This window comes from Poecilia latipinna, unplaced genomic scaffold (assembly GCF_001443285.1).
Source record: "Poecilia latipinna isolate Pla-1442-1.1 unplaced genomic scaffold, P_latipinna-1.0 Scaffold22, whole genome shotgun sequence".
NCBI lineage: Eukaryota > Metazoa > Chordata > Actinopteri > Cyprinodontiformes > Poeciliidae > Poecilia > Poecilia latipinna.
The window spans coordinates 206,860-225,699 of record NW_015112638.1 but is presented as its reverse complement, the minus strand read 5'-3'; the positions used below and the strand labels follow the sequence as shown (position 1 = coordinate 225,699).

At 38.4% G+C, this 18,840-nt stretch overlaps 2 protein-coding genes across 2 annotated transcripts; one reads left to right on the top strand and one right to left on the bottom strand.

Annotated features, from left to right (window-relative positions):
• Positions 1-716: 716 nt before the first annotated feature.
• Positions 717-3,365, bottom strand: pnmt (phenylethanolamine N-methyltransferase). The gene is made up of 3 exons (XM_015036147.1): positions 2,790-3,365; positions 2,306-2,516; positions 717-1,447 (listed from the first exon to the last, which is right to left on the bottom strand). Exons 1-3 carry the CDS (start codon positions 2,962-2,964, stop codon positions 1,009-1,011), a joined length of 825 nt encoding a protein of 274 aa, XP_014891633.1. The 5' UTR covers positions 2,965-3,365; the 3' UTR covers positions 717-1,008.
• A 5,679-nt stretch (positions 3,366-9,044) lies between these two features.
• LOC106949701 (delta-1-pyrroline-5-carboxylate synthase-like) lies at positions 9,045-18,741 on the top strand. Its single transcript, XM_015036137.1, has 16 exons — positions 9,045-9,206; positions 9,406-9,555; positions 10,132-10,236; positions 10,330-10,482; positions 10,975-11,065; positions 11,674-11,798; positions 12,048-12,192; positions 12,569-12,642; positions 12,839-12,938; positions 13,685-13,905; positions 14,078-14,215; positions 14,785-14,980; positions 15,134-15,255; positions 15,763-15,949; positions 17,380-17,475; positions 18,245-18,741. The coding sequence occupies exons 2-16, from the start codon at positions 9,412-9,414 to the stop codon at positions 18,490-18,492; spliced, it is 2,145 nt and encodes a 714-aa protein (XP_014891623.1). The 5' UTR covers positions 9,045-9,206; positions 9,406-9,411; the 3' UTR covers positions 18,493-18,741.
• Positions 18,742-18,840: the final 99 nt, after the last annotated feature.

Sequence of the window (18,840 nt, the reverse complement as noted above, 5' to 3'; positions counted from 1 at the left end):
TCAGATTTTTGACATGGGCCAAAAAGAACATGAGTTCAAAACCCCTGATCTAAAACACTTAAGTATGGCAAACCAGAAGAAATCTACAGTGAAGTAAAGATTTTATCTCAGTATACCATGCTGCAGTCTTAGCTCTTTCTCAGGTTCTACAACCACTGACTTTTTGAAACATGTGAAATACTTCACGTTTTTCTGGACCAGGAACTCAGGATGCAGTAGGTCAGGAACTTATGATCCCAAAACGACATAATAATCCAAAGCTATTGTGACAATCTGAAGAAGCCTTTTGGATAAGAGGTGAAGGAAAACAAGAAGTGCAGTCACTTTCTGTCTGTCTGTATTACAGCACTTCAGGATTGTTACGTAGTGACTGTGGGTCTGTAGGTGGAACAGGAGTGATCACACCAGGAAGTACCGTAGGCTCCCATTAGTCTTCATTGTTTGAGTTTGACTTACAGGTATAAATAGCCGTAAAGTGACATCTAGTGCTTAATTTATCCAATTGCACAACATCACACACCAGAAATGCAGATAAATTTCACCACACAGATGAGTAAAACATACTTTTTTTTTAAAATTTTGCTCTAAATTATATATTTTTTAGGCTTTTCACATCATGTTATGCTTTCTCAATATAATATATAAACATATATAGAGCATATCTATATAAGCGAACAAGACAGACATTGTTGTTTTATTTTTATAAGGATATAACATAGAATAGATAGATAAAACATTTACAAATGACACAAAATGTTTTGACTACTAGAGGTTTCTGTGTCAGCTGTAGTAGCCGTATTTCACCACCAGGGGTCAGTCTTTAACTGCGTTCCTCACAGCTAAAGCCCGAGAAACTTGGAAAACATTTTTACTTTTGAGGAGAAATTCTTTCTCCAATTACATTTAAACTAACTTCTCATTCAAAGAAAAAAAAAAACAACGAATGTGAATTTATTTGACTGCTCAACTTATATTTGACTAATAAGCAGCAAATGCCAGTGACCTCAATTAATCCTTCTTCGCCTTTACGAAAAACACCCCAGTCACATCATCGACTCCAACCCGCATATCCTGAGGCAGAGTGTAGACTTCAAGCCTGATCAGGGTGTAACCGGTTTCCCTCAAACTCTCACAGACCTGGGCTTCATTCAGGGGGACCACGGGGATCCTCACCCCTGGACCACCGAAATAATAACTCTCTCCCAGGGCTCCGATCAGCATCAGGTGGCCTCCGGGATGAAGCAGCTTCCCGATGTGACCCAGCGCCCTGGTGAAGGCGGGGAGGTCGGGGCTGACGCTCTCCAGGCAGAAGCAGGACACCAGGCAGTCGGCCCCGGTTGACGGAAGCGAGTCCGGAGCCACAGGCTGGGAACAGTGCACGTCAACCGGAAGGATGTCCGACACGACCTGACGCAGCCGGTTAGCCTTCTCAGGCCAAGCTGAGGACCTGGTAAAAACAGCGCTGAACAATCATCAACTTACATGCAATCAGGCAACAAATAGAGTGTCGTTTAAGTATTCAGACACCTTGAATGTGTTTATCGTGATTATACGTGTTAGAGGAGAGACCCAAACTCCGTGACTCATTGTTCTACTGCTTCAAAACACTTAAGTCAAATTATTGGATCATTAGCAGGACTTTGTAAAACTTGACAGTACTAGAAATTAAAACATGAGTTTTATTCAGGTTTTTAGCACCCCTCTCTATGTTACATAGCACAAAGTAGCACAATAATTAAGCTAAAAGTTACCCTATGCACACAATTCCCTGCTACTGGTAGCATCACGCTGTGAGGATGCTTTTGTTCAGTCGTATTTAGCCAAATTTTAACCACAAATTTATGGTATTTTACTATTTTATAGTTCAACTCAAAGTGGTGCATCATATTGAAGTGGAAAGAAAAAATATCCAAAGAACTTTTGTATTTGTATTCAGTCCCAAAATAAGTGTTTTGGGATACGTCTCTACCATCTTGGCACATCTAATGCCCAAAACTGTTGGCCAGGGTTATTTGTAAATTTCCTAAAGCTCAGTCCAAAAGGATGCTGAACATCTGTGAGCGCGATTTATAGTCTTAACACACATTCTCAATTGGAATGGACTTTGATTGGACCATTCCGACACATTAATATGCTTTACATACATATAAATGGCACACTTTCAGAGTTTCTCTGAGTTTGACAACCATTTTTCCCTTCAGTTCCTTACAATGCACTACTTTGTGCTGGTCTGCCGCATTTAAATTTGAGGTAGTAGTCTGTCAAAATATGCAAATCATTTCTTTTTATCAAGACACTTTCATACCGTCGGCCCTCCAGCTTGCAGACATGCTCCAGGTAGGGAGTCCAGTCCAGGCTGCATCCTCCCTCATCCTGAAGCCAGCGCCGCAGCTCCCGTCGGTTGATCTCCAAGAAATCTGTCAGGATCAGTTTGTTGAAAACTTCACAGCCACTCATCACCTGATAAAAAGTGGGACCTGATCCGATGTCCACCAGGAGCTCACCGCTCACATCCCCTGGGAGAAATGGGGAGAAGAAAAAAGAAGTAAAGTTGCAGCAGAGACGCTTTAGAGTAGCACAAAAGTTCAACATTTCTTAAACACATCAGATATGATTTTAGGTAAGCTCTGATCAAACCGTAACAACAGGTTAACTTGAGTGTTTCCATTTGGACAAAAAAAATACAAAGACGCTGCACTAAAACTTTTGACAGTACACAAAAGTTACTGGTTATAGTGAGATGGTAGCACATCCGTTCTATGGAAATTACTTTATGACAAACGTATTACCTTCGGTGAAAGCTCTGTGTAAACAGGCCAGTTTCCAAGGCACGATGCTGTCTTTTCTTGCAAAATCAGCGCGTGGTGGAGTGTAGTTGTACTGCAAATATGCTGCGGGATCAAATTTCTGGTAGCAGGCTGCCATAGCTGCTATGCCGTTTTCTTTCCCCTTTTCCTCCATCATGTTTCCTCACCTCTGTCTTTGCAGTTGGTCAGTGTTCAGGTGTGCTGCTGCCGCTTGAACGTTGACTTTTATACCTGCGTGTATCGGTGTATCTGTGCTATTATGTGTGTGTATGTGCTTCGGGCCACTCTTGCAGAGATAGCGATCCTGTTTGTTTTCTTTTTGGCCAATGCTGATAGCATTTGTTCACTTGCTCTGTTTTCTGCCCTGCAGCATTGATGCCATCATATCAGGGGCTTTTCTCCAACACGACACCCATTAATGCACTACTCTTATGGCCTTTCAGGTCCTTCTCTGCAGTCTAGGATGTACCTTCATAAGACAAATCGCTCATTTCTTTCTCAGTGAGACATTATATTTGATATTCAGGTACAATATGTAGAATAAACAGTAAGTTCTCCTTGATGCAAATACATTTGTCAACACCAAACAGTGTGCATCTGTTAATTTTTTTTTTAAATCATTGAAAAAAGTTAAAACTTCATTGCACATGTATTTTCAAGCCATGATCTATACAGGTAGATTTTTAGAACATGTTTGAATTTGATTTCTTCTTTGTCTATCAACATGCCACATCTTGACTTGGCAATATTTGCACACGCTGCCTTGCAAATGTTCTCCAACTCTACAAGACTGAGAGGGAAAGTCTGGTCTCATCAGCTAACCAAGCAGTTTGACGAGGACTTGAAGGCCAAAGGTGTCAGATTAACATGAAAAAGCAACATAATTTCAAAATTCAATAATATTCCATCTTGTTTTCATTTAAGGTAAGAAAATTATTTCACAGCCTCTGCTTTCTGTGTTCTGCTCAACAGAGGTTATATGTTTAAGAGAAATATATTTGAATGTCATTAGCATAACAATACAAATATTAGACCACAAAAGACCAAAACATTTCTCAAGAATGACAAGTTTCTCATTCTTTATATCTATATAAAACAAAAAACCAAACAAACAAAAAAACACACTTTCTACCTTTTACATCAAGGGGAAGGACATGCCAGCCCTTCCCCTTGATGTTTGGTTTGGACAGAACTTTTCCACACACAAATGGTATTTCTCACCAGGAACAGTATGGTTGCTCTGATTTTTTTCAGTTATTATCAGTGTAACTGGTCAGTTTTACCTCATCTGGGCTGAGAATGGGGGTGTTAGTTCTGCCCCCGTGGCAGTTTTATTACAGCCTTGTTCCCACCTGCATAGTTACTTTAGGAAAAAACAAACAGTTGAGAAAATGCTCAGATTCTGTAAAACAGATACACAGCTGGCTCAAGCTAAGATTTTTATGTTTGTTTCATTGTTTCATACTTAACTTTAAAACTACTCAATCATTTCTGATTTTTGTATTAACACGTGTTGAAACATTTGCTGTAAATCTTTAATCGTCGTCTTGAATCATTGTTTTTGGAGACTGAAGTGATTATACAACTCATGTATTCAGATTTGAGATTTGGTTATTCCTAAACCATTTTGGCTGTTTTCTGATGGAATACTGTCCACAGTAAAGCACTGTTTACTGACCTTGGCCAAGAAAAAAGCCCCTGCTTCTAGCCTGGCACCTTTAAACTAGATGGCCAATGCTTCTGGAGACAATTTTTTTATGTTTTGAGTTATTCCTGCATTTTGTTATTTAGCTCCGTGTTTCTTGAGCATTTATTTTGCTCTAGTTGCATTAATTTTTTATTTCTCTATGTTAAAGAAATTATTTTCTGCTGTGTTTTTCTGTCTCCCTGGGTGCCTCAGCCCTCTGCTGCTCCTCATTCAGTAACTCTTTTCTGTTCCTGTTGCCTCTCTGGTTTCACCTTGTTGACTTGCTCTCTTCCTGACATACCACCTGCTTGATAAGTCCAAGTTTTGATTTTTAATAAATCACGCCTTGGATTCAGCGCTAAACTGAATCTTGGTCCAGTTTTAGTGTGAGACAAGACAAAAATTGAAATATTTCGCAACAGGAAGTATGTTTGGAGCTGTCAAATGAGGGTTCGTATCTGAAGATGATGAACTGTCAAGCATAATGATCAAAGTGAGCATAGATCTGTAAGTTACCCTATTATTGAACACTAACTTATAACTCTTATTAAATCACAACCTGTGATGAACCTGTTTTATTAAAACAGGTTCATGGAGCAAATTTAAGTATACAGTCTCAGAAAATGTATATTTCACCACTCCACTGCAAATGTATCCATCTTTATATTATGAATATTCTTCGTAAGCAGGTGTGATACATTTCTGTTTGTTCACATTCAGTGTTAAGACTGATTGTACTCAGCGGGATCAGAGAATAAGTAATGATGAATATATGAACACATAATTACAGATAAATGAATGATCTCATTCTAAAGGAGGCTTAAAAACAACAACAAAAAAAAAACCAACCAATCCAGAATCAAAATGGACAAACCTGCAGGTAAACTTTGTGCAAGAAGAACGCACGACTTGGCTGCGTGCGCAGTCACACGGACGCGGACCTTCATAAACAAATGCAGTTAGTAGATTAGAAAGAGGCAGCAGAAAGGTGCAGGGCAGTTCCTTCCCATGAGTCAGATGAAGAGATAAAAGAGCAAAGAGGATCACAGAAGACCAGATAAAGGGTAAAAGCAGGGAGCAGAAAAAAGGAGCAGGGCTCATATAATGGAATAACACACATTTAACCAGAGCCAGTGGAGCCAATTTAGTTATCTGTGGTCCCAGGGGTAGTGGGTGTGGGGGGTGGGGGGTGTTGGGGGGGGTTCAGCTGTGTCAGTCAACCCTGCTCCGGGTTACTTTTCATGTAGCCGCAGCAGGATGGTGCAGGTACACACGAAACTTTGATCAATTTGACTTCTTTATCGCCACACAGAGGAAATGAAAGGTGGCCAGTTTCTAAAAGAACTAATCAGGATGACGGGCCTGAGGTTTTGACTTTATTTTAAAGTTTATTTCAGCGAGCATAAGTGCACTTTTGAGAGGGAAAAGTTGTTTAAAACAAAAATACGGCAAGCTAGAAGTTGGAAAGGTGGTGGAAACTTTGAGACTAAAGATTTAAGTAATCTAAACAAACTTGAGGTTCAGTGCAAAAGTACTTTTGCAAACTTCATTTTTTCTGATAGAACAACACAATGTAGAACATAACGGGGGAGTGGGGAAATACAGTTTTACAGTTTTTCTACAAAGTTTTAAGAAAGTGTTTTCGTGGATTTGAATTCAGCCTTCCTGAAGTAACATTTAGTGGAAACACCTTTCACTGCGGTTACACCAGAAGGTCTTCTGAAGATACAGAATCTGTTAAATTTAAGACTTTGACTGGACCATTCTTAAACTTTAATGTTATTTAATCTGAAGCATTGCATTGTGGCATTGCTGAGTTGTTGGGTAAACCATTGCACCAGTCAAAGGTATTTTCATCCTCCAAGAGTTTTTTTTTTTTTCAATTACAAAATAATTTTCATATTGAACTTAAATTACACACAAAAAGGTGATTTGTGTTGTACTTTATTTTAATGCACAACACACTTTTCAGATTTTACTTTTCATTTTCATTCCACCTTTTAATTGTCTTCTGCTTTGAATTGACCTTTCATACAATCAAATTATAAATACATTTGAGTTTATAGATATAAATGTTAATCTTTATATCTATAAACTCAAAACTATTGAACTTCACATTTTGAACGTTCAAAATGTGATGCAAGTCACCATAACATCCTCTTGCATCTTGCAAGTATTGTGCACAGAAGCAGTAACTCACTGGAAAGACTGAATCATAAAGCAAAGGACAAAATTAATATCTCCATAAACAAGAACTTAATATCTTGTACTTGATCCTGTACACACCAACCCAATAAAAGTTACATTGTCAAGCAAATCTTTATTGAGTCTGAAAGACATTATTTCAATTGAATAAAGTTGATTTATATTGCACCAATTATGAAGAAATGTTATCTCAAGAGAAACAAACAGATCCAATTCATATCCAGTTACATAAACACACAACATTCAGTTGCTCTGCTTTCTGTTTCCGAGAGTACCCTAAAATATTGTTTTTCTTTTATCTGGGTGTTTTTCAATATGCTGCTTTTTTCTCCTTTGGTTTTTTAAAATACATTCCTGCTCTTTTTACCTTGTTAATAAAACATAATTACTGATTACATAGAAATTATGAATGATGATAACATCATCATTCATTTCCAATAAACGGGGTTAAAACCTGTAAAAAATATTTTCTAAACGGTTAGGCAATGTTCACACTGCAGCCTGAAATGACCCAGTTCCGATTTTTTTTCACACTTCCAAATATGTTCGACCTGTATGTGATCGCCAGTGTGAACTGCAAACGACCTGAAAGTGTCCCGCATGCGCAGTAGAGGGCGCAATAACGTCACACATAGGGTGCTCAGTGATTTGCCAACCGGCATAAAGAAGAATGTTTGCGGAAGTAAACGTGGATGCTAACAGTGGAGCATAGCTTGCGATTTTGAGGTTATTGTCCAACCGGAGCCAGCATATTAACATCTTAATCCTCATTATAGTCTGCCGTGGTTGTTGTTTTTATTTCCGCTTGCGCGTATTAGGACGCAGAATAGTGACGTCTGTCGAGTATCAGTGACGTTCAAATCGGATGAATTCGACCTGGACGTTCGGTCACATTTGAATCAGATACGTATCGGATATCTATGGAGCTAATTATGAGACCGTTTTAGCTCCATAAATCAGCAGCTCGGATTGTTATAGGGAGGAGTCACTGACATGTGGCGCTCTGCTCTGCTGCTCACTCATCACTGTCAGTCATGGAGAGAGAAATAAATGGTCAAAGAAGATGAAGAAGGTTTTATAGAAACTACAACAGGAACACAATTTCTATAGTGGAACTTCAGAGGTTTAAAGTAAGAAAAAATCCTTACTTATTTGCACTTTATTCATAAAACAAGTCTTTAAAGTTTAATGTGTCACATCATTGATTACATCTTCATTTTTAATAAACACATTTTTTTATTAATTTTCATTATATTATTTCTTATTTTAAATTGCTGTATATCTGTTTATTTCTCAGATAAAAGGGAAGCTGAACATGCTGCTACAAAAGCTGAAACTGTGCTCAAAAATCTCACCACAGAGATTCCAGTTTCTCACCAAACATCTGACTCAAGGCAAGACTGCACTTCTTTACCTAATGTTGCAATCATCTGTTAAATATGTGTGAACATTATCACAGCAAAATGGGACAACAACAATCAGATAAAAAACAAACAAAAAGAAAACAGCTATTTTAAATAATTACTTAAAAAATCCGATTTATTAAGTTTGGTTTCTAGTTTGTCAGATATTGTTGGCTTAAGAAATTTTATATAAAATGATGATCTTGAACTTACCAGTTGCAGTCTAAAAGGTTTTAGCAGTGTATTTTCAGTATTTAAATTCTAAAAAGTTCAACATTAGTCTGTAAAAGGATATTGTGTAATGTACATATTTCAGAATATACTGACATTTTCTGGAAGAAATACTAAGTGATGTTAAACTAGAAGATTAGAAAACACGTCTTTTTTTATGAAAATGGATAAACAGACTGGTGCAGTTACATTTAAATCATGCATTTTATAAAAACTCTTAAGGTTTTTGTGTCCACAAAAAGATTTCTGATAAAATGTGCCCTGGGTTTGTCCCTCGTCCACTCAGGCACCTCATTGGTGCAGAAAGATGTGTGGTGTCAGCAAAGGCTTTCTGTCTGCTTGCACTGCTGATGTGGCAGTCGCAAGGCCATTATTCCCAGTTTCCCTCGGATACAAAAAGATTTAAAACAAGACCTTCACTCTCCTAGCCTCATTTATAGAAAAGAGCGATACTATCCAGTAAAGTATTCACTTTTTACAGAGTGAAGTAAAGTAACTTTAGTGATAAATTGGTAACTTTAAGGTTTTTTTTAGTTTTAAATTAGTATCTAATAAAACCAGGTCTTTCAACTTGTCATTAATGGTGATATTATGGAACAAGGCAGCTAAAATACTAGCAGAGAGCTAAGTTTCATGCCATCCTCATTGATAAAATTCAATAAATAAGCAAAAATGTTTGTATGTCTGATCTGAAAATCTCAGATTTCCTTATTATTTACAGAATTCAGTAATAGAGTTCATGGCAGCTCGTTTGCACATCGCGGCAAACTGCGTAAGGCCAAGAGGATTGTGGTTAAACTAGGAAGCGCTGTGGTCACCCGTGACGATGAATGTGGTCTGGCTCTTGGGCGACTGGCTTCAATTGTGGAGCAGGTGAGTCTCCAGTTACTAAAGTTACATTTTTGTACTATAAAATCAGCATAAAATTCACTTTATTGTCTTTTTTTTCATCCAAAACATATATTGATACCTTATATCATATTTTGATACAATTAATACCTTCCATCTAACGATATATATTGTTAGATGGAAGGTATCAGTTGTATTTTTAACTGGTTGTATTGCTGTTCAGGTGGCCATGCTGCAGAATCAGGGCAGGGAGATGATGATCGTCACCAGTGGAGCCGTGGCTTTTGGCAAGCAGAGGTTAAGACATGAGATCCTTCTGTCTCAAAGCGTCCGACAGGCGCTACATTCAGGAAACGGTCAACATAAAGAGATGGTAAGGGAAAGACTAGGAATGTTGTGGACCGTGTTAAAGTTTAAAACTGGGATGTAATGCAAAGAAAGCTGAGGTCTTTGTTTCTCCCTGCATTCAGCGGGCAGCGCAGATCGATAGTAGCCACACAGGCTCACCCTCTAGAAGGAAACAAACGCACCCAGTGTAACACTTTCGTTCTATTGGCTGAGAGGTTGCCAGGAGACGGTGCTTTTTCGTTCCAAGTGCGAGCAGAAAATGATTTGCAAGCGAGCAGAGAGGTTAGCAAGCGGAGATTTGACAAGTTTTGAGCATAAGGAGAAAAGTTTGAGAAAGCACAGTGAATATTTGAAAGAGAGCAGAAGTTTTGAGTACAAGTACTACTAGTTTTGAGAAGAAAGGCATGAAGTCCTGCTTTCAAACTGAAAATATAAGCACAAGTATTAAAAGTTTTGAGAACAAAAGATATGAAATCCAGCTTTCAGACTGAAAATGTGTCTTCTCGAATTATGGCAGAAAAATTCACCCATAAATCTACAATAAAATGAACTTTGCACACTAATTCTTGCTTTTACAAGATGGGTGTCATTTTGGTTGCAGTTTGTCCCAGCTCTGGAGGCCCGAGCCTGCGCTGCGGCTGGACAGAGTGGGCTGATGGCTCTGTATGAAGCCATGTTCACTCAGTACAGCACATGCACTGCACAGGTACTCATATAAACTTAATTAGATGGGTCAAACATTTAAGAACTTTTATTTTCTTTACCCTTTCTTTCTCTTAAATCCTTTTTGTTTCCTCAGGTTCTTGTGACGAATCTGGATTTCCACGATGATGAGAAGAGGCAGAACCTCAACAGCACATTGCAGGAGCTGCTGCACATGAACATCGTTCCCATCATCAACACCAATGATGCAGTGGTACCTCCACCAGAACCCAACAGTGACCTGCAGGGGGTAAATGTACAGGCAGCATGGGGCGACCAATGGAAATGCAACCATCTGTTACCATAATACAGATGGAAAATGAATCAGTTATTAGTTTAAGTGTCAATTATTAGTTTAATACACTGGGGGAAACCCTGCTGTATGTGTATATATTTACATATACATATCTATGATGGAAGATTTTGTGTCTGGCCAACCGTTTCTGTCTTAATTTGGGCTAACTGTCCCTGATTAATTTAATTTAAAGTTTGCTTCTAGAGTCAAACTTAATTTAAGGTTGGATTGTTTTCATTACAAAATTCTGCTACTCCAATGAAAAGATTACTTTAGTCTTAGTTACTCATCTTTATTAGCGTGTGCTGTGCTTCTTATTGTTTGTTAGGTTATTTCTAGATTCTCAGAAAACATCTGAGAGTCTAGAAATAATCTAGACTCAGATGAGTCTAGATTCAACTTTGAAATTCACTAGAAAGTTGAATCTAGATGATTCTGGTTCTCCAGGTTATCAGCATTAAGGACAACGACAGTCTGGCAGCGCGGCTGGCCGTGGAGATGAAGGCTGACCTGCTCATAGCGCTGTCCGACGTTGAAGGTATGAACGTCTCCGCCACAATTTGGGGTTGTAGTTAAATAATAACACAGTCTGACTTTGCAACTCTGTCATTTGGAAGCAGCAAATACAAATCAGAATTTTCTATTTTCTATTCACCTTGATGATACATTAGAATTGGGATTTTAATCCTCTTTTGTTCTGATTGGTTGTCCCACATGAATGCATAGATCATCTTTAAAGCCTCATTTAATGCCTTAGAAATCTTTTAAATGCTGCTCTGGATAAAAGCTAAGTAATTTTTTTTTTAATTAATTTAAATGTCTTCCAATTCTAATAGTGAGCTCTAAAGTTCACATTGGTGTAAAAAATGCACATAGAAGTATTTATAAAACTTCACACTTCAATATAAGCTATTGGGGTTAGAAAGTATTGCAGAGTTGTTAAGTGAACGTGGTTTACTAGTGTGATATGCATTCATATTCTTCCTTTTACCCTTATGCCTCTCAATAAAATCCATCTTTTCTGGTAAAATGTCTCTACTGATACTTTATTTACCCCCTGGATTGAAATGGCAGCTCTGAGCTCTGACTGTTTCAGATTCATTGGTTTGGAAGAGTACAGTTTGAATTAGATTGTTTGTTTTTCAGGGCTGTTCAATAGCCCACCTGGAACAGATGATGCTAAACTCCTAGACATTTTCTACCCTGGAGACCAGCAGTCCATCACCTACGGGACAAAGTCCAGAGTTGGGATTGGAGGCATGGAGGCCAAGGTTTGTTACAAGTCTCTCCATCATTTGTACACATAAAATTATTGGCAGGTTATTTCTGCTTATGAGAAAATGGAAATGCTAAAAGTATTGTTTTTTTTCTATGAGGACTTTAAGTGACCAGTTGCATTTCAAACAAGGAAAAAAAATACCAAAGGTGCTCTTAATTTATCGCGTTTTATCTAACTCCTTGTTTTTATCTTTCTTATGAGAAAGTAAAACTCTTTTAGCATTTGTGTAACTGTGTTGCAGGTTAAGGCAGCTCTTTGGGCGCTGCAAGGAGGCACCTCAGTGGTCATTGCAAACGGCACAAACCCCAAAGTAACCGGCCAAGTAATCACTGACATAGTCGAGGGGAAGAAAGTGGGAACCTTCTTCTCTGAGGTCAAACCTGCTGGTGTGTTTGAATAAGATCTTTTCCAAGCCAATACCTGGTTTTCTTTGAGGTCCGATCTGTTGATTCTAGTTTCATTTTTCCAATGAAAGAGTAAATAAATGCTTAGTTTGTTGCGTTAAAAATATTTACCTCTTTTGTGCAATGCAGCACATATCCATGAACTTGTAGGAAATTGGGATTCCTAGTTTTGATCCAAAAGTGAATACAAAAAAAAAAAGTTATATTTCAGCATTTGACCTGCCAGTTACCAATCAGAAATGACAACAAGAAAATGGACTCCAGTTTCTGGCAGATTTGTTGGTGCATCCCGGTATCAGATCAGAGATTTTACATGACTGTCAGTCTGTCTCATCCTGGACTCTGTTCTCGGTTCCAGGTCCGTCTGTGGAGGAGCAAACAGAAATGGCCAGAAACTCAGGACGAATCCTGGCATCTCTTCATCCACACCAGGTGATGAACGGATCTCAATCACAACATGTCATCTTGTTGTTTCTATGTGCCACTTTGCGGGTTGTAAACCTTCATTATTTGTAATTTTACTTGCTTTCCTACCTTGTCGGCTACAGAGAAACTCTGAACTTTAGCAGACAGATCTGCCCCATGCTGAGCCTGTACTCTGTCTGTGTTTTGTTATCTGCAATGTCAGAGAAGCAAGATCATCTGCCATCTAGCAGAGCTGCTGACGGAAAAGAAAGATGAAATTCTGGCTGCAAACAAGATGGACATGGAGATGGCTGTCAGCGCAGGTAACAGGACCAGAGTTTTCCATTTAGTGCCGACCAAGAGCTCACATTAAAGTAAAACTTTAAGTCTCTACATATTTGTTCTTTTTGCTGACCAAAATAATTCTAGATATACTAATTTAGAGTCATCAACAGGTTTTCATCAAATTTGTCAGGTCCTTCTGTTTTTTTTCTGCATTTATTTTATATTTTTTTGCACCTACCAACAGGACAACATGCCTGTGGTGCTTTATATCTATTTATGTGAGCATACTACATCTGTTATTTCAGTTTTCTAACTGATGAAGCTGGTTTAAAGTAGTACAGTGACTCTACGGTTGAAAACTGAACCAGCTCTTTCAAGCCTTTTTCAGTTCATTTTGGTAAAATTATCAGTACAGGAATCGACTGAAACATCAATGTAGCTGCACTTTCACTTTGGGTTTCAGTGGGCAACAGTGTCGTAGCAGCTCTGTGAAAAAACATGGTTTGATTTGTTGGATTTTATACCAGAAAAGAAGAAATCTTTCAAAAAAAACAGATCTTGAGTTTCTAGCAGGTTTGATCCTGGTAAAATCCAGGGTATTTCGGTGGCATATTGTGCATAAAACATTCTGTTTGTCAGCCAAAGTGTCTGTATTGTGCCATAAAGCCGCCAAATTCAACATTTAATTTTGATGCAAAAATTTGAAAAACTTCAGCAACTTCAACAACATACCTAATCTGACCACAGTTGTTTCCCTTTTCCCCATGATTTGACGTTTTTCCAGGACGTTTGCCTCCAGCCATGTTGAAGCGTCTCAGCCTGTCATCGGCTAAGCTAAGTAGTTTAGCCGTTGGTCTGCGTCAGATCGCCACAGCGGCTCAGGACAGCGTTGGGCGTGTGGTGCGAAGAACCAGGGTGGCTCCTGGTTTAGAGCTGGAGCAGGTCACAGTTCCCATCGGGGTTCTTCTGGTCATCTTTGAAGCCCGTCCTGACTGCCTGCCACAGGTAAAGTTATAGGACAAAGTTGAGTGTCTTATGAAACAATGTGGAAAGACAAAAAAGGCGTGAGGTCCAGACTTGGTTCTCTGTTGCAAGCGAGCAATCTGAACTGTATTCTGATATTTTCAAAGCGACAAAGGCCTGTGTTTGGAATGTTGCACCTTTTTTCTTTATCAAGGTCTCTGCTCTGGCAGTAGCCAGTGGGAATGCTCTTCTGCTGAAGGGCGGCAAAGAAGCTGCCAACACCAACCGTGTCCTGCACCAGCTCACTCAGGAAGCCCTTTCTCTGCATGGAGTCAGAGAGGCGGTACAGATGGTAAAACTGTTTCTATTCATCTATTAATGGCGTGTATAAACCCTGTGCAGTCATTATATGTAGAGGAGAGGGACTTATGGGTCCATGTCTGCCATATTCAGTGGCTAAAAATCTGAACTTTTTGTTCATGCATTTGTGTTCACCCTTCTTCAGTCATTACTTTGTAGAACCGATTTTTGCTCCAGTTACATGCTGCATGGTTATTGTTTTGTAACCTAATCCACAACTTCATCCCTGCCCTGTCTGCTGTGTTTCTTGGTGGCAATGATGCTGTTTGTTCACTAATGTTCTCCTGTAAACCTCTGAAGCCTTCAGAGAACATCTGCGATGATCTTTTTGCTAACTAGATTACTTCTGGATTTTATTTAGGGGTATCAGTGTAGCTGAAAACAAAAGGAATACACAGTTTTTAGATTTTCATTAGTTAAAAATATTCTGCTTCATTGAGATATGATGATGAGATACGACTCTTTTGTTCTGTAGCGTAATCTGACGACATTTTAAAACAGAGGAGTTGGAAAACATTTGCATGGCACTATAAACGTTCATCTTCTGGTGCTTCTTTCCAGGTGAACACTCATGAGGAAGTAGAGGATCTTTGCCGACTGGACAAGACGATTGACTTGATCATCCCCCGAGGTTCGTCACAGCTAGTGCGGGACATTCAGCGAGCAGCCAAGGGCATCCCAGTCCTGGGCCACAGCGAGGGAATCTGCCACGTCTACGTTGATGCAGACGCTAATGTTGATAAAGTCATAAAAATCGGTCTGTAAATCCAGCTCACAAAGTCTGAAGTTCATGTGCATGTTCCCTTTTTATTTTCACAAACTAATACTGTTTCTAACGTTACTCAGGAGTAGTAGATTCAGAGTTTAGTGCACCTGAAATGCAGTTTTCCCGTCTGTTTTTCCCGATCAGTGAGAGACTCCAAGTGTGACTACCCAGCTGCATGCAATTCAATGGAAACTTTGCTAATTCACCGAGAAATCCTCAGGACTCCAATGTTTGACAAGATAATTGAAATACTGCGCAATGAACAGGTAAGAGAAATATTATACATCCTGTGGAGAACCTGTGGGGTGAACTGAAGAAATCATAGCTTACGACTCAGGACAATCCAAAGAGGAGCATTTAAAATTGGTGATTTTGGAAAAAACATGTATTTTTGACCAGCTTTTTTCCCCCCACTTAGTAAATATACTTACATTAAAAGTTGAGGATTTTGTTGGAGGGTATTGTAAAGATAAAGATACACATATATTCCATTAAATCTCCCTTAAGTGTGTGTGTTTTTATATTTGCAAATAGAGAGGGTCTTTAGTCAGAAATCAAATTCAAAGAACTTTTCATATGTGGATGGGAACAATTCATGTTTAAATATTTGATGAATAAGTAAAATCAGTCTCTAGACATTTGTGCTTCTGGTTTTTATGTTCAACGTAGCTCACATTTGCAATATAAATGTAGCATATCCTGATTTTTTTAACCTACTTTATTCCAAAATTTATCAAAAACTAACTGTGTAACGTTTTGTGTGGTTTTATCAGGTGAAGATTCATTCAGGCCCACGCTTTGCTTCCTACCTGACCTTCAGTCCATCAGAAGCCAGCTCCCTTCGCACAGAGTACAGTGACTTGGAGTGTTGCTTGGAGGTGGTGGACGGCCTGCAGGAGGCTGTGGAGCATATACACAAGTACGGAAGCTCCCACACTGATGTTATCGTCACAGAAAACAGTGAGTGGAGCAGTGATTTTACTGTTACGTGCATTTTACGTCAGCCTGACTGCGTAAAGCTACACTAGCTCTTCAAGAAGGGAATATTACTTTCTAGCTAATGAATAAACTCTCCCTTACATGTCACTTAATGAGCAGTGATTGTCTCTTGTTAGGATGAATGCACGCATTCACTGTGTGGGTCCAACATCGGATATTCTTATGTGAATATTTTAGTTGGTTTTAACAAAAGCAGCTCTATTTTTCTTTTAGTATCAACAAACATTTCTACTTTGATGATCAACTGATGGAGAGGAGGATGAATTGCTGCCATCTAGTGGCCAAAAAAGATTCTGCACTCCAACTGAAACTTACTTCATTGCTTTCAGTATAAAGATGATAAATTAGACTTCCAGTAAAAACTTCAAATTCATATTCATATATTGATTTGTTACTAAGAATTGTATATTTTAAATGTTTATTTCTGTTCATTTTTTTTAATATAATTCTGCATCTCAGCTAATGAAAACCCAAACTTACTTACTGATAAATCTAGAAAAACACATAAAACCAATAAAATAAATATATTTTTTATGTGAGAATAGTTCTCTTTTGAACAGTACACCCAGGAACTGTACAGTGTATGTCATCACTGATTGCTGAAACTTCACACTGGACCTAAAACAAATTGGATTCTGTGCATCGTCATATCTCCTCCAATTTGTTGGACTCTGATTTCCAAATTGTTTGCTGAGTAACAGCAGTAGCACCTCTTTTTCACCTTTCTATTCCAAAACATTACTCTTATGGTTGTGGTTGTTACTGTTGCCTGTGCACACTTCTTCCTTCCACTAAACTTCCTATTTCTATGCTTAAATGCCAAACTCAATGACCAGTCACCTTCTTTAACAACAACAACAGGAATGTAAGTTGAGTAATTTAGTTTATTAGACATAAACAAACTACATCACTCTGTGTGTATGTAATATACTAACTTTAATTTAGTTACTATAAAAACGTATTTTAAGAATATTCAAATTTATTAAGATGCACTTATGCTATAATAAACTCACTAAGAATGGATGTCTAAAAGGTTAGCTGGATCAAATCAGTCATTTATGTCACTGTCATGAGATGCTTATGGCAAATTTACAGTTAAGTTAGCTTTAAGTACTATTTCAAATTTTATTCAGTTCTACAGTTTTTGCTGCTTGCTTTCACCAAAATGAGCTTTCTGTGTTAAAACCTAATTTTCTGCAGACGTCGGGTCTACTTTTCGTTATTGTCCATATTTTTTTACTTTTCGTGATTCTCGTGATACGATGAAATGTAGCTTTATGCATGTTAGTGAATTCAGTGTTTTACCTGAAATAGGTGTGATATCTTCTGCTTAGACGTTGAAATCCAGGAAGTAGGGTTGTTTCAGCAAATGTTCTTTTTTTTTTTTCCAGAAGAGACGGCTGAGCGGTTCCTGCAGCAGCTGGACAGCGCTTGTGTTTTCTGGAATGCTAGCTCTCGTTTTGCTGATGGATATCGCTTTGGACTCGGTTGGTAACTTTTAATCTTTTACAAATTCAATCTGAAGGTTTGTTTTGAATTGTGGGAAAAATGTTTTTTTTTTTTTTTTAGAATTGCAGAATTGTCGGTCTGCAATAATTTTCAGCACTTTGTTAAACTGTTTAAACATTTTTTTTAGTTAGACATCAGATGCTTACGAATTGTAGTTTAAGAATTGTTTTGTTCTCACTTAAACCTCAAATTGCCATGAATTTAAGTGGTAATTCGCTTAAAACTGCCAAATCAGAACCTGACTTGAGCCTTTTTTAAAAATATAATTTGTGGAGCACATAATGGAAATAAAACAAGTGATGATAAAACCCAACTGTACTCCTATGTTATAAAAACTATCAAGAAAAACCTAAATATTAAAGAAAACGTAACAACAGGAACTTTCAATATCAGGCAAGTTATTTTCACAATTTACCGTCTATTAAAAGAGAGCTCCTCAGATTAATTTCACTCCCTGCTACAGCGGGAGTAAAATTACCGTAATAACTCGATATTGGCTGGAAAGTCTCCCCTCTCAGAAACCGTTGGAATATTTCAGATAGCGCAACGTGTGGCGGAATTACGGTACTGCAAATTTGGCTGGATCGTCGTCGACACGTTCGGACTGGAAGGGTTAAGAAGGGCAAAGAGCAGTGACCTAATATTTAAAACTGCGAAGCATTGACAAAAAGTGAACATTTCCTCCTGCAGCTGTCGTTCCATCAGTACAGTTTGTTTTGTTGCCGTTGTGTTTGTTTTGCTGTACAGGAGCAGAGGTCGGCATTAGCACGGCCCGTATTCACGCCCGGGGCCCTGTGGGCCTTGAGGGACTCCTCACCACCAAGTGGATCCTGAGAGGCGATGGTCACACAGTGGCTGATTTCTCTGAGAGTGGCAGCATGAAGTATCTCCATGAAAACATCCCTGTTGAGCAGAATTTAACCGGACAGCAACTAGCGTTCATGTTAGCTTCGTTTTTGTGTCCTGTCTCAAAAGCTCTAATTGATGTTTTATGAGCTGCTTCACCAAAACTGTTATATTCATTTTTTGTTCACATACCGGTAATTCTCATTCAAGGGCAGAGTTTATAAATGTTTTATTTTTTCCGTTGATTCCATGACAATTTAGCAGCAGGCTAAATTACCAAAGTGCCTCAATGAAGAATAAACAGGGTTATTTTTGGAGTGCCACAAGGTTCAGTGCCTGGGCCAATTCCCTTTATTATGTTCTTCCACTTGGTAAAATCATTAAATACATTTAAATATAGCTGATGATACTTTGCTTTGTTTATATATATATATACTTATTCTTTATCGAAAAAGACAGTAATAAAGTGAATGAAACAGGGAAGCATTTTGTCTGGT

Coding starts and splice junctions, on each gene's coding strand:
- LOC106949701 (XM_015036137.1), top strand. CDS start 9,412: ATGCTGCAGAATCAGGGCAGGGAGATGATGATCGTCACCAGTGGAGCC. Junction 10,483..10,974: donor CCAACAGTGACCTGCAGGGG/GTAAATGTACAG, acceptor CTGGTTCTCCAG/GTTATCAGCATTAAGGACAA. Junction 15,950..17,379: donor TGTTATCGTCACAGAAAACA/GTGAGTGGAGCA, acceptor TTTTTTTTCCAG/AAGAGACGGCTGAGCGGTTC.
- pnmt (XM_015036147.1), bottom strand. CDS start 2,964: ATGATGGAGGAAAAGGGGAAAGAAAACGGCATAGCAGCTATGGCAGCC. Junction 2,517..2,789: donor ACACAGAGCTTTCACCGAAG/GTAATACGTTTG, acceptor CATTTCTCCCAG/GGGATGTGAGCGGTGAGCTC. Junction 1,448..2,305: donor TGCAAGCTGGAGGGCCGACG/GTATGAAAGTGT, acceptor TGTTTTTACCAG/GTCCTCAGCTTGGCCTGAGA.